Source organism: Heterocephalus glaber, unplaced genomic scaffold, assembly GCF_053883595.1.
Source record: "Heterocephalus glaber isolate CG9 unplaced genomic scaffold, H.glaber_assembly_v1.0 deba00001592, whole genome shotgun sequence".
In the NCBI taxonomy this organism is placed as follows: domain Eukaryota; kingdom Metazoa; phylum Chordata; class Mammalia; order Rodentia; family Bathyergidae; genus Heterocephalus; species Heterocephalus glaber.
In genome coordinates, this window is record NW_028258367.1 from 285653 (window position 1) to 298566 (window position 12914).

The following is a 12914-nucleotide window of genomic DNA, read 5'->3' on the forward strand; positions in this document are numbered from 1 at the left end:
GTCATCATCAAAAGTCTCTCTAAAGGCAACTAGAAAAGAAGCCTTAACTTCATTTTTTTTGGTACCGGGGATCGAACTCAGATCCTTGTGCTTGCAAGGCAGGCGTTGGAACCACTGCGCTAAATCCCAGGCCAGAAGCCTTAACGTCAAAGAAAGTCCCCCCACCATTGGAAATGCAGAGCTAACCTCATGTAGAAGAGTTGATGGCTCCTCAAGGACAGATTTTAGTTTACTGGGGGTGCATTTTTCTGCTGTAACAGCTGTATACCTATCATTTGTACTAATTTGCCATTCTCAGTCTAGGTGTGTGTGGAGGGAAGAATAATCCCTTCTGAATCAAAATCCACTGATCCAGCTGCAAGTGATTTAAACTCATCTCCAAAAGAATTTGGTCTTAAAAGATGAATTGTTTGCTTCTGTAAATATTTGTTTTGCTTCTTCCTGTTCTTCATGTCAGGGCAAATTGATAGTTTTCCTTATGAAAGCTGGTTTGGGGAAGCCAGGGAAGAGGGATATACAGTACCAGTACCATTGAGGACCAGCAGAAAGCTCCTACTGCACAACTAACAAATCCAAATTTCAGGAGCTCAGCATTGCAGTTTATCTCTTGCTCATGCAAAAAGCCAAGTTGCCTCTCCTTTGTCAGCTCGGCCTTCTAGGTCACTTCAGCTCTTCCACACTTTCACATCACTTACTCACACTGTCACCACAGCAAAGGAAAGAACAGCTGGAGAAATGACCGCCAGCAGTTACATGCTCCCAACTGCACTTCTTGGATAAGCTGTCTCATAATGATACCTAATTTTGTGAAGACAGGGAAGCAAGATCCACCAGGGGGCCTCAAGGAAAATGAGAACCAAATGATGATAAAAGATGCAATGTCTGCTTCAGGGACTGAGACATGCTTGAACATGAGAATAAATTCTGAGGAATCTGTGTATCAAGATGTTTCTGTGAATGGAAAAACTACCTTCCCCTCCTTATATTTTAAAAAAGAGTAAGTCTTCTACTGCCTGCCATGATGGAATAACAGAAGCCAATTTACTCTTAACCCCTCCTTAAAGAGAAAACCTGACACAAGCTATGGAGAGTGTTTTCAGATATTAGACAACATGCAGTACAGGACTCTGATCACAGAAGAAAAACAAGCTGAGCTCCAAATTACTATGAGTGCAGTTCAGGTCCACTATGCAGAACAAATAGAGCTTGGTGGTTTCACTAGCTGAAGAGACAGATGGGAGCTAGGGAGGTCAACATGGCTAGGGTAGGGTACAGGAGAGGAGGCTACAGATAGAGCAAGCAAGTGTGTGAGCAAGTCCTTAGTCCAGTCATACTACTACAACAAAGCACTGTAAACTGAGTGAAATAAACAAGAGATATTTATTTCTCACTGTTCTGGAGCCTGGGAAGTCCAATACTAAAGACCAGCAGATGCAGCGTTTGGTGAGGGCAGGTTTCTAATAGCAACTTCTGGGTGTATTCTCACACGGGAGAAGGAGCAAACAAGCTCCCTCAGCCTCTTCAAGAAAGCAGAGGGTGTGTAGTGGGGAGAGAATGACTATGGGTCCTGGAGGGTGTAGAAGTCTCCTAGAGACTTGGGCTGCATGTTGTCAGAAGCACAAGGGTGATAAACCACTGAACATCCACTGGCAGGAAACACATTCCTGGAACTCATGCAGGGCTTGAAATAAGACACGAAGTCCCAGCTATGCTGTGAAGACATTACTATAGGGCATCTGATGGGATTTTTTGTTTTGTTTTTTTTTTGAGACAAAGTCCACTGTAGTTCAGGCTGGTCTTGAACTTACTATGTAGCCCAGGTAGCCTGAAACTCACAGTGATCCTCCTGCCTCAGCCATGCTCCGGCTCCTCTCTGTGCAAACAAAGCACTGTTGCATGCAGTACCTATGGGGTACAGTGGCCGAAACACCTATCAACTGTGGGAGGGGCTGACCCCTCAGCTGCGGCTCCTGGGGTTGGGCAACTAGTGTTACCTGACTGACAAATGGACCTAAGTTTTCTTCCACCATGTCTTTCCAAATCCTCATCTGCTATCTGTCCACTGTCAAGATTTTTATGTTAGGTTACCGTTTAACTGTCAATCATCTGTGATACCTGAAGGTTCATAAAATTAAAAATCAAACATCTATATATAAAAACTACCTTAAAGAGAGGTATATCTGCCACATCCCTAAAATTTTGCCACTTGAAGGAGAATCTTCCATGTATCACATCCAAATGGGTTATTTTTTATTTGTTCATTCTTTTTACTTTTCTAGGATCACAGCCCGCCACTGTCATCCTCTGTGTCCTGTGGCATCTCCTTTTCCACCTTCCTGGTCCCTTCCTCATACCAATTAAACACAACAGCTGGGAGGAGAACGCAGGGCATCCACATTTGTTTCCCACACTTGCGGATGGTTCTGATGTGCTTCCAGGACTGACAACAGGTCTAAGGGCTAAAATTATTAATTCACATCAGAAGAAATATGTTTTTGGGAAAAACTGATTACCTTGGTCATTTCTGGCAGCTTGAATAAGAAGCAAGTAACAACAGCAGCAGCAAAACTCCCCAAACAAACAAAAAACAAAGAAAACAAAATCACACAAAAACACCAGAAGTATTTTGAAAAAGTGCTTTGAGAATTTACTGTACATTTTAAACAATTTATATGTTGACTTCTACATGCTCTTACATTTGTGTAAAATATTTATACATATTCTTTACAATTTGTACATACATTAAATGGCTGTATCATAAACACTGTTTTTTTGGATTTTATAAAAGAAAAATCAAGTGGGGAAAATTACTTATAAAACATTAACAAAAACCCGTGACACTGAAGAACAAGAAGTTCTCATACTTGTGTTCATTTGATTTTCTCATCTACTTATTTTTTGGTTTCACTTATGTATACTAGCCCAGACTTTCCATTTTCTACAATTATTATGTCAAGAAATGACAGGATATCAGGTTGCAAGGCAACAGTGGAAGGTGGAGCTGCAGTCTGCAGGATAAGACAGTGAGTGAGTGTTCTGATTTCAAGCGGACAGCTAGTTTCACTCTGTGCTACTAGCTGAAGTACCAGTGATCAGGAAACTACCTGAAGGTTAGGACACAGGGCAAGTACCACTCTTCCATTCTTCAGCACATAACCACACACAGTTCAGGACGCCACTCGTCTCAGTCCCTAAGCTTTCCTTCTTGGTGGAGGGGGACACACTAACCTCTGGTTTTCATCCTTTCAGAGAACACTGGCTGGTCTGCTGCTCTATACTGCAAACCAAGTGGCTGCCAGGCTACGCCCAGCACTTCTTTCGTCCAATGGACAGCTGAGGGAGGGGTGGGAAGGGTGGCAGCTTTGGGCATAGGAGTCAGGATGGCTACCTCCCCTTAGGAGGAATGCCAGATAAGTTTCTAAACAATCCTTCAACTTTCCTGACTTACTCTTTCTAGCACAGAACACATCTTACTTGGGATTAGGAAGAGTGCAAGGAAACTGCACTGTCTTCCTGTAGGAGCAGCAGGCAGTTGTGCCTGCGAAGCGACAGGCAATGGTCCACTTTTCACACTCCATGAGAGGTACAGGTGACCCGGGGGCCCCATTCTGCTTCCTCCCTCCTGTGATGTAAGCACCTGAGTTACAGCTACGCCAGTGAAGGGCGTGCAGGCCTTCCTAAACACAAAGGAACCCCAAAGGACTGAAAGAGTTATAAAAATATACAAACATATGTTTTTTATTCTGGCATATTTCATATTTTTAAGAAAGCAATTAGTAATTATCTGACATTGGGTAAGAACTAGAAGATCAAGGGTAACATATAAATTACAGTTTTTTGTAAAATATAAGTGGGGGAACCTTTAATTCTCCATTCAAAATTCTGATAAATTTAAGTACTTTCCAAAAATACAGACAATTTCCATTGGTTTAAATAATGAGTGGGAAATGAACATAAGAAGATCATCCCTAAATAACCAATTAACCAATGCATTTTAGCTGGTTCATAAAGAAAAGTTTTTTTCCAACTCATTTCTTTTTGGTTTTCTTTTCTTTCCTTTTTTTTTTTTTTTTAAATGATAGGAAAAAATAAACTTTGAATTGCATTGCCCCAAGTCAGAAAGAAGCACTTTGGAGATTTCTTCATGTTCCATTCTGTTCTACATAACTGGAAAGCGGCTGAGGGCCTGCCTCAGCTTTTCTGCAATCTGGTAAAAGAACAAAACAATTTTGAGATATTGCCTCCCTAATCACTCCATGGTCTTTTATTCTGGCACCCACTTGGCCTCTGCATGGGTGCTAGGCAGACCCCTCCACTGCAGCCTGGCCACCACCCGGGACCTGACTGCCTCCAGGAAGCCCCGCTCCAGTCCTCCAGCCCACATGGGCCACAGCTGGGCTTCTTCTCTGCGTCAGCTCCATTTTCAGACCAGCGGTTTATCAAGAGACTGGTGGTGGCTCTGTCTTTCACACCTCTCCAGAGTCCCTTTCTCTCTCGGACAAGTAGGAATGCTGAAGACCTCCCGTGAGGCCATGATTCCCTGAGTACACCCTGCCCTGTTACTGCATGCTATGTGGACAGGATGCACCTTTTTTACATCCTAACAGGGGACTGCAATTTTTTGTGTGCCTATGCCTCCCCCAAAGACACCAGGTGCTCCTTGAAGGCGCAGATATATTATCTATCCTGGGATCCCAAATACCTGGAGTAGGGGCTTAGCATGTAGGAGGTGCTCAATACAAATTTGCTCCATGAATAAATATGCAAAATTTGATAATATAAGGGTTACTCTGCTATAAAATTATGTCAGATCTAAAACCTGGCAACACAGTATCAGCCACTTACATTTATGCAAAGACAGTGATGAAATACATGGCTTTTTATTTTGAAATTACAATGTTATATAACCTACTTGGACTTGAAAATTTAACAAATCAACATTATCAGAATTTCAGGAGTTGCCCATCTAGTATTTTCTCAGAGACAAATATAATCTGCTACATTTAGAATGCTGAAAGGGAAAGACCCATGGTGTGGATTTACAAGAAAGTATGCAGTTAGAACACAGGCCTGTGTTTGCAGAGGGAGAACACTGCTCGAGTTCTTCCCATAAGCACATCTCTCAAAACAACTCTGCAACTCATTCACAAATATTCATTAGCACACTAATTATGGTCCCCTTTTAAGAATCAGCTACCGGAGACCAGTGTTTTGGGCAGTGTGAAGCCCAAGGGTGACGTGCATAAATGTGAGCTGAGGGGTGACCTACCATCACCCCTGAATGCATGGAAGTGCCACGGATGGGAGATGTGGCACAGACTGAACAGGCCCCTGGCAGTCACGATAATGCTACAGACCTTTCTTCTGATGCCTGAGCTCCATTTATAAGATCTGTTTCCTATGCACTCTGTTAAGTAATTACTATGTGTGGTCATGAAAGTTTACGTTTTCTGAAGGATAATGTTGAAGGCTTTGCATTTTCTTCTGGTTTCCTTTGGAATACTACGAAACCTGGGTCACGAACAAAGGCTGCCTCTGGTTTCTTTCCCCAGCTGAGGACAGAGCCTCTGGGACAGCAGAATGACCTTGTCTCATTCAGCACTATCTCTGTGCACAGAGGCACAGAGGCCGTGAAGGAAGGGAAAGCCATACACTCGGGGCTTCCTCAGGTTTCAGAACAGCATCCTATGCCCCTTCCTCAAAAGAAGCCCTTTCTTTTTGGTACCGGAGATTGAACTCGGGGCCTTGTGCTTACAAAGCAGGCGGCGGACCCACTGAGCTAAATCCCCAACCAAAAGAAGCCCTTTCTAACCCAGTGTTACTCAAAAAGGAAAAGGTGGAAAGAATTAAAAGAGACTTTAGAAAAGCAAACTTTGTTAAAAATTTAACCTCCTCTGATTTATTACTTAGGATTAAGGAATACAGATGAACTTCATATAGCTGAAGTTATTTACCATGAACTCGCCTTCCTCTTGCAAGTGCAAGAGGCATGGAAGGGGTACTCACTTACCGTTTCATAAAAGTGCACTTGCTGCTCCAGGTACAGACGGATGACGCTATTGTAGTCATAGATCCGGTTACTATGAAAGTGATTCATCTCAGCTACAACAAAACCAAGGCAGCAGTCAGTTTCCCTTCAAGATTTCAAATGACAACAGCTGGTTTTTCTACTTGATTGTGACCTAACCTTGCTTCCGAGCAGTGCCTGTTCTTGACATCTCATTTCATGCAGATGATAGAAAAACTCGATGGACAGTCAACAGCAAGCACTGGTTCCCAGTAAGTGGATGATGTTCACTGATCTGCATGTTAAATACTATGAATATCCTTCCTCCTCTGCTCAAGCAATGTGCCATCCACCCATGCATTAAAACACAGGAAATATCCCTTTGCTCATCCTGTTTGCTCAAACACATTCAAATCTCTAACCATTTTTTAACTATTATTTTCTTTTTACTAACAGTCAGACTATGCCTAAAATGATTCCTCTCAAAGTCGCTTTGCATTCCATAGTCCTGGGGCACAGAGACTGCTAAAAGCTGAACTATGAAATGTGACAGAGCCTTATGGTATTTGAGCATGATAAAAGGAGTCTTCATGAGATAAAAATAGATTTAATCAAGCCGTCAATGTATCAGGTATGTGTATGAAAAATTAAATATTACAGACTTATGTCAACACTGGCATCCTGTAGGCAAAGCGCTCATGATGGTATTTTTAATTGGCTCTTATTTATTTAACTGTTGTTCTCACTTGCATGTCTCTCCAGCAAGTGTGTGGGGGGAACTTAGAGGGAGGAGAAAAAGATCTCCACTAGCTCTACTCATAATGCTTTTTCTTACCTTGCAAAGCATAAGACATGGTGCCAACTCGCTTAACCATAGTCTGCTTGTCTTGTGGAGTGATTTTACTAGTTGCAACCAGCTTATCACTTTCTTTCACTTTTTCTATTGCTCCCTGTGGAATATAAAATGCAATGATATTAATAAGAAAGCAAAAAGTATTAGTCATTAGTTTAACAATACTAACATATTCTTTAACTCTCTTGCTACCAAACAGGAAAACAAATAAGATCACTGGAAAGCATCTAAATGTAACTTCCTTTAAGTATCTGGCAAGCCAAAAGGATTGAAAAACGTAACTAAGCCAAAGTTTACAGTTTTATTCTACAGAAAAAGAGAAAGCCAAACAGCACAATGTCCCCTAATATTTATAAGCCATTGGCATTTTAAGAGTGGCATGTAATAGGAAAATAGGCATTATTAGTAGGTTCAGAAGTCATGTAATTAGGTGCAGTATAATGTACACCCATTGTCTGTCTCTCCTTTTATGAAAGAGCATTTTATAGGCTGGTGCTTGAGCTGACTGTAAGGCTTAATTTTATTTTGGTTTTTGTAAAAGGCACTGAATCAATTTAAATTAAAATGGAAGTAACTGCAAAAACCTGTCAAACATTTCTCATTCCAGCATTATCATTCTTGCTTGTTATTTAGGGTTGTCTGGAAAGAAAAACTCTACCTCTAATTTTTTTTGGGGGGGGCACCAGGGATCGAACTTGGGACCTTGTGCTTGTGAAGCAGGTGGCGGAACAAACCATTGAGCTAAATCCTGAGCCTGGAAAGAAAAACTCTACACTCTGTGCATAAATTAGGCTCTATTCCTACAACTCTAATTCTGCTGACATACATTCCTAAGAGAAACTAACTGTTCAGTTTTATATTATTGGAAGTTGTTCAAAGGCTATGTACCTATGCTATCCCTTCATGAAACCTAAAATTATAGAGCAACACTCTGAAAATGCCCACATGGCAACATAGTTAAGATCACAGACCAGTCCTTTGCAGAGACTTTCCTAATAAACCCAAGGCCATCTCAGTAGAGTACCACACACCACAGTTGGTGAAATACTCATGACGGAGGTACTACACAGATTTTGAAAAGGGGAAAGAATAACTAACAAGAGTTAAACTGTGAGGACACCCCAAACCGATTTTCAAATTTAGCTTAAAAATCTTCCTTGTGGGAATTAGTTTCTTTATCATTGATAAAGATGAACATATAAAACAACATGGACAGCACTGTGCACATCTGAAACCAATCCACCTGCTGCCCTTTCTGTGAATGTCTACGGTCAAGTTACCTTGTGAGCACCGATGATATCCGGGAAGCAGCCAAGAAAGCCTTTATACTCATGGTTACATTCCATCAGGAAATGGAGATCTTTCTTTGGCTATAACAAGACACAGGCCGGTTGTTACTGGCAGAGGAATTCAGAAAATCAAGGTCAAGGAAACTAGTATATGAGAATTGTATTAACCAAATCCTCCATGAACTGAGTGCTAGGCATCCTGATTAGTTTTCTTAAAAGAAAACAATCCTCAGGACTATTATGCTCTGAATCATGGTTAGTAAAGAAAATGGTAACACATCATGTAATTTTTAGGCTGGTTTGTAAAATCAGGTATTTTGAAGTGGTCCAAAACATAACACTGTAGCAGACATCCCTGCCCTTAACTAGCGGGCTGAGTGGCACATGCTTCTTGATTTCCCTAATTCAGCTATACTGTTTTACATCAGGAGTCAGACAGAAGCCCTATATGACTCAAATGGACATGTCAGATAGCAGAGGTGGGCTAGTATTGCTCCTTTGGTAATGGCTGTCACTGAGGCCTAAGTCCTGGTCTGTGAAGTGGCAGGGCTCTGCTGAGTTACATGCAGCTGAGGTCAGCATGACCCCAATTAAAATCCTTTCCCCCGAATTATGGCTTCTCTCTGACCTGATGGTTTGCTTGCTAACTGCACTTGGTCCCAGGACCTGTTTGCTCTATCCAAGCAAGATAAGCAGGCTTACTCCTTTACAGCCCTGCCTGACACCATCGTGCCAGGTGTTTGGCAGTATTTCACTAGATTCCTTCAAAGCATACCCTGCTGCCTATTCCTTCCCTGGTTGTATTCAATAAATACTCAATGTGCTTAGGGGCCTTTGTCTTTGTAGCCTAGAGCAACACCGATCAGTCCTAAGACTCAGTTTCTCTCTAAGTTTCGTTTCCTCTCTTTATTCTTTTTTTTTTTGGTACCGGGGATTGAACTCAGGTCCTTGCACTTACAAGGCAGGCAGTGGAACCACTGAGCTAAATCCCTGGCCCTCTGTCTTTATTCTTTAACTCACTTTGTGCTGTCTTGGCCCACAGGAGACCAGGACACACTGCTGGGGTTATGGTAATGTCCCCTTTTCTGTTCCTTAAATAACACTATGAGAAAAAAACCTTAATATTGTATGTTTACAAACAGGCAAATAAATTGTTACAATTTAATGTTTGGGTTTTACTACAGAATATAAAAATATTTTTAAAAACTTGGTAATTCTCTTAAGTGGCAACTTTAAAATTTTTCCATTTTTCAAGAAGTAATCTGAAATTCTTAAATTTAAAGATTTAAAATAACTTAGATAATAATTCCCCTTAAGGGAACTTATCTATAAAAAAAATGGAAATAAGGTTATGAAAGACTCCAATAAACAACAAAGATTTACCCTGGGCTGGAGAATATGGAAGATACATTTTTTATTTATTAGCTATTAAATCCTAAGAACCATACATGATAGGCATTGCCAAAGTCATTAACAGATGCAGAAAGGCAAAGCAGACTGACATTTTCTTGGGGGCATTATAATCCCTGATGGGCAGGAGCAGATCAGAGGTGTCAATACTGGAAGGCACTCATTTAGATCTCTCCTCTTCCTCTTTCTTATAGTAGGGATTGAACCTCAGGCCTCATGTATGCTAGGCAAGTGCTCTAGTGATGAGCTGTTATCTCTAGCCCTAGACTCCTTTCTTTTTTGGTTCTAGGGATCAAATCCAAGGCCGTAGGAGGGCTAAGCAGGGACTCTGACACTGAGCCACATCCCCAGCTTCATTTAGATTTTATTCTTTCTTTTTGTGGTACTATGGATTGAACCTATGACCTTACACTGAGCTATATCCCTAGTCATTCACTCACTCACGCATCTTTATTATACACACACACATTTTTTTTAGACAGGGTCTAAGTGACCCAAGCTGGTCTTGAAATTGCAATCAGCATACCTCAGCCTTCCAGAGTGCTGGGTTACACATGTGTGCCACCACATCCAGCTTTAGTTTTTAATTTGAGACAAGTCTCACTAAATGCACAGGCTGGGCTTGAACTGGCAACCCTCTTTGTCTCAGCCTCCCAGAGTTGGTGGGACTATAGGTGTACACCACTATGCCTGGCCATTTAGCTTTCTTTTTTGGGGGGCAGGTATTGGAGATTGAACTCAGGACCTTTGTGGTGTCACTGAGCTAAATCCCTGGCCCCCATTTAGCTTTCTTGACAGCACATTTATCTATCTACTTTGACTTAACCTAAGAAACACTATTAGAAATACAATTAACAAAGACATAACCAACTGAAAAGAGGAAGACAGCTATTTGGATTTGTCTTAAAATAGGTTTTAAGTTCGTAGATCAGAAAGCATGAAATCTTAATTGAATGTGTAGATTAGTACCTGTTCTGCCACGAGACTGGCAATTTCTTCATAAGTCTTTCCAGCTTCTGTTATCGCATTATTGAGATCTGTTTCACCTGAAAAGATTACAGTTAGTACTGTCACTAATGCTCGAATTTTCTTTCATTGGCCAGTGGAAAGTTCTTCAAATCAGCACTGGTGTTCTTGCAGTGCCAGTGAGCCTGGCTCACTGTGGTGGGATGTGGTGTGGAGCTAGGAAATATTCCTGGCCATTGGATGGTGAACTGTTTCTAGTTCTTTTCAGTGAACAGAGCAAAGCACAGTGCATTTTTTGTTTTTTTGGTACTGGGGATTGAACTCAAGACTTTGTGTGTGCGAGGCAGGCAGCAGCACCATGGAGCTAAATCCCTGGCCCCACAGTGCATTTTTTAAAGAAAGAAAACACATAATGAGCTCATACTGATTTTTCCAATAAATTTAGGACTCTGGGAATTTCGTTTTAAAACTTGTATTTTAAAAATCTTAATTACTAACAAAGCTTTACCTTACACTATGTAAAAGTTTTAAAATACCAATACAATATTATATTATTAATTTTATGATTCATGAAAACAACTAAATTTCTTCTGCAGTCTTTCTGACCACTACTTTAAGGTGATCTTAGATAATTCCTCTCTAATTAGTTATACCCTCATCTTGAGGTATCATGTCATGTGCTTTATTTTGCTTTTGGTTATAAGGGACTCCCTCTCATTTTGATGTAAATATTTTCTAATAATTATGAAAAACATTCACGTTTCTAAAGTCAAATCTACAAAACAAGATATTATCAGAAGTCTACCTCTTCTTTTCCAAAGGTAATCCTTTAAAATTTAAAATTAGTATTTCAATATGATAGCCTATAAGAATATGGCATGTTTTGTGGGCTTGGCAGGGGTCATGTTAACAGTCTTAGTACTATTCCAATGTTAGCACACATACTGTTAAAAAAGCAGTGAAAGTGATATTTAAGTCGAGTGGAACACGCCGAATCAGCCTGCTACAGACAGGCAGGTCTGCGGAAGCCCTACCGAGGTCCTCAGTCGCGGGGAACACGCCCAATCAACCCCGGCAACAATCCACTGGACCCCCACCCCTGCTCCTCTGTACAGCCACCTGGTTCCACACTACAAAGACGCAGAGGATACCGGACCACCAGTCCACAGTACTGAGTCCTGCTGCTCCTGGCCCAGAGGTAGGGGCTTCTGAGCCACCGTCCCACTGCTCCTGGTCCAGAGGAAGGGGTCTCCTGGCCACCATCCCCCCCGCTGCTCCCAGCCCACAGGAAGGGGCTTTTGGGCCACCTTCTGTCCTGCTACTCCTGGCCAAGTGTCCCTCAGTAACAAGGCCACTTCTAGGCAAAGTTTTTGTCTGCCTGTGAGATCCTCAGGAGGTAGCAGGTAGGATAAGACACAAATGGCATGTTCTCTCTCAAATGTGGATGCTAAAAGAATTGATCTCAAAGTAGAAGAGAACAGAATAGTAGTAACTGGAGGTTAGGAAGGGTAGGAGGATGGAACAAGTTCAGGTAACAGGTATCAAAATAAATTAGATAGGAAAAACATCTATCATTGTGTATAACAATAGAGTAACTACAGTTCACAATAGCCTACTGTACATTTCATGAAGAACTAGAAGAGAGTGCTGGAAGGCTCCAAACATGAAGAAATGACAAGGAGATGGAAATGCTAATTACCCTGATTTTGTCATTAAACACTGTATGCATGCATTGAATTATTATTCTGTATCCACAGACAGGTATAATTATGATATAATAAAAAGAAAAAAATAATAAAAAATAAAGACATACCTTGATAACCGCTAGAACTAAACACTGTTGCTAAGCTCTGCAAGGCCTTTCCTATCTTTTGATATTCCTTAGGCAATGCTGAAAAAGAAAAAAAGAATAAATTGTTATTTAGCAAACTGAAGTAGGATTCAACTATTTTCTAGTGATTACTTTATAAAAAAAGACATTTGAGGCCGGGTATGGTGCTGCACACCTGTAATACCAGCACTCGGGAGGCTGAGGCAGGAGGATAGCTGAGTTCAAGGCCAGCCTGAACTACATAGTGAGACCCTATCTCAAACAAACAAACAAACAAAAACACATTTGAGGTGGTTAAAATAGACTATACTCTTTAATAAAGTACTGATATATAAAAAGTAAGTTGGTTTTTTTTGGTACCAGGGATCAAACTCAGGTCCTTGCGCTTGCGCAGCAGGCGGCGAAACCACTGAGCTAAATCCCCAGCCCTAAAAGTAAGTTTTTTCCCATTAATGAATTATTTAATCAACTGTTATTTATTTTTAATGGTAAATGCTATTATCAACCATCCCCACATTTTCATTTACCAAATGGAACAGAAATGAACTGAAACTCCCT

General features: G+C 41.0%; 1 protein-coding gene across 4 annotated transcripts in view; it reads right to left on the minus strand.

Moving 5' to 3' along the window:
• Positions 1 to 2622: 2622 nt before the first annotated feature.
• The window catches only part of Snx9 (sorting nexin 9), a 91190-nt gene continuing 80898 nt past the window's right edge, over positions 2623 to 12914 (minus strand). For all 4 annotated transcript variants that reach the window (XM_087193421.1, XM_004856831.4, XM_087193419.1 and 1 more), the window contains exons 13-18: positions 12339 to 12416; positions 10529 to 10605; positions 8141 to 8230; positions 6843 to 6957; positions 6011 to 6102; positions 2623 to 4207 (exon numbers count right to left, since the gene is read on the minus strand). In XM_087193421.1, coding sequence (XP_087049547.1) covers positions 4160 to 4207; positions 6011 to 6102; positions 6843 to 6957; positions 8141 to 8230; positions 10529 to 10605; positions 12339 to 12416 — 500 coding nt within the window. In that variant the 3' untranslated portion in view covers positions 2623 to 4159. The remainder of the gene's footprint in view (positions 4208 to 6010; positions 6103 to 6842; positions 6958 to 8140; positions 8231 to 10528; positions 10606 to 12338; positions 12417 to 12914) is intronic.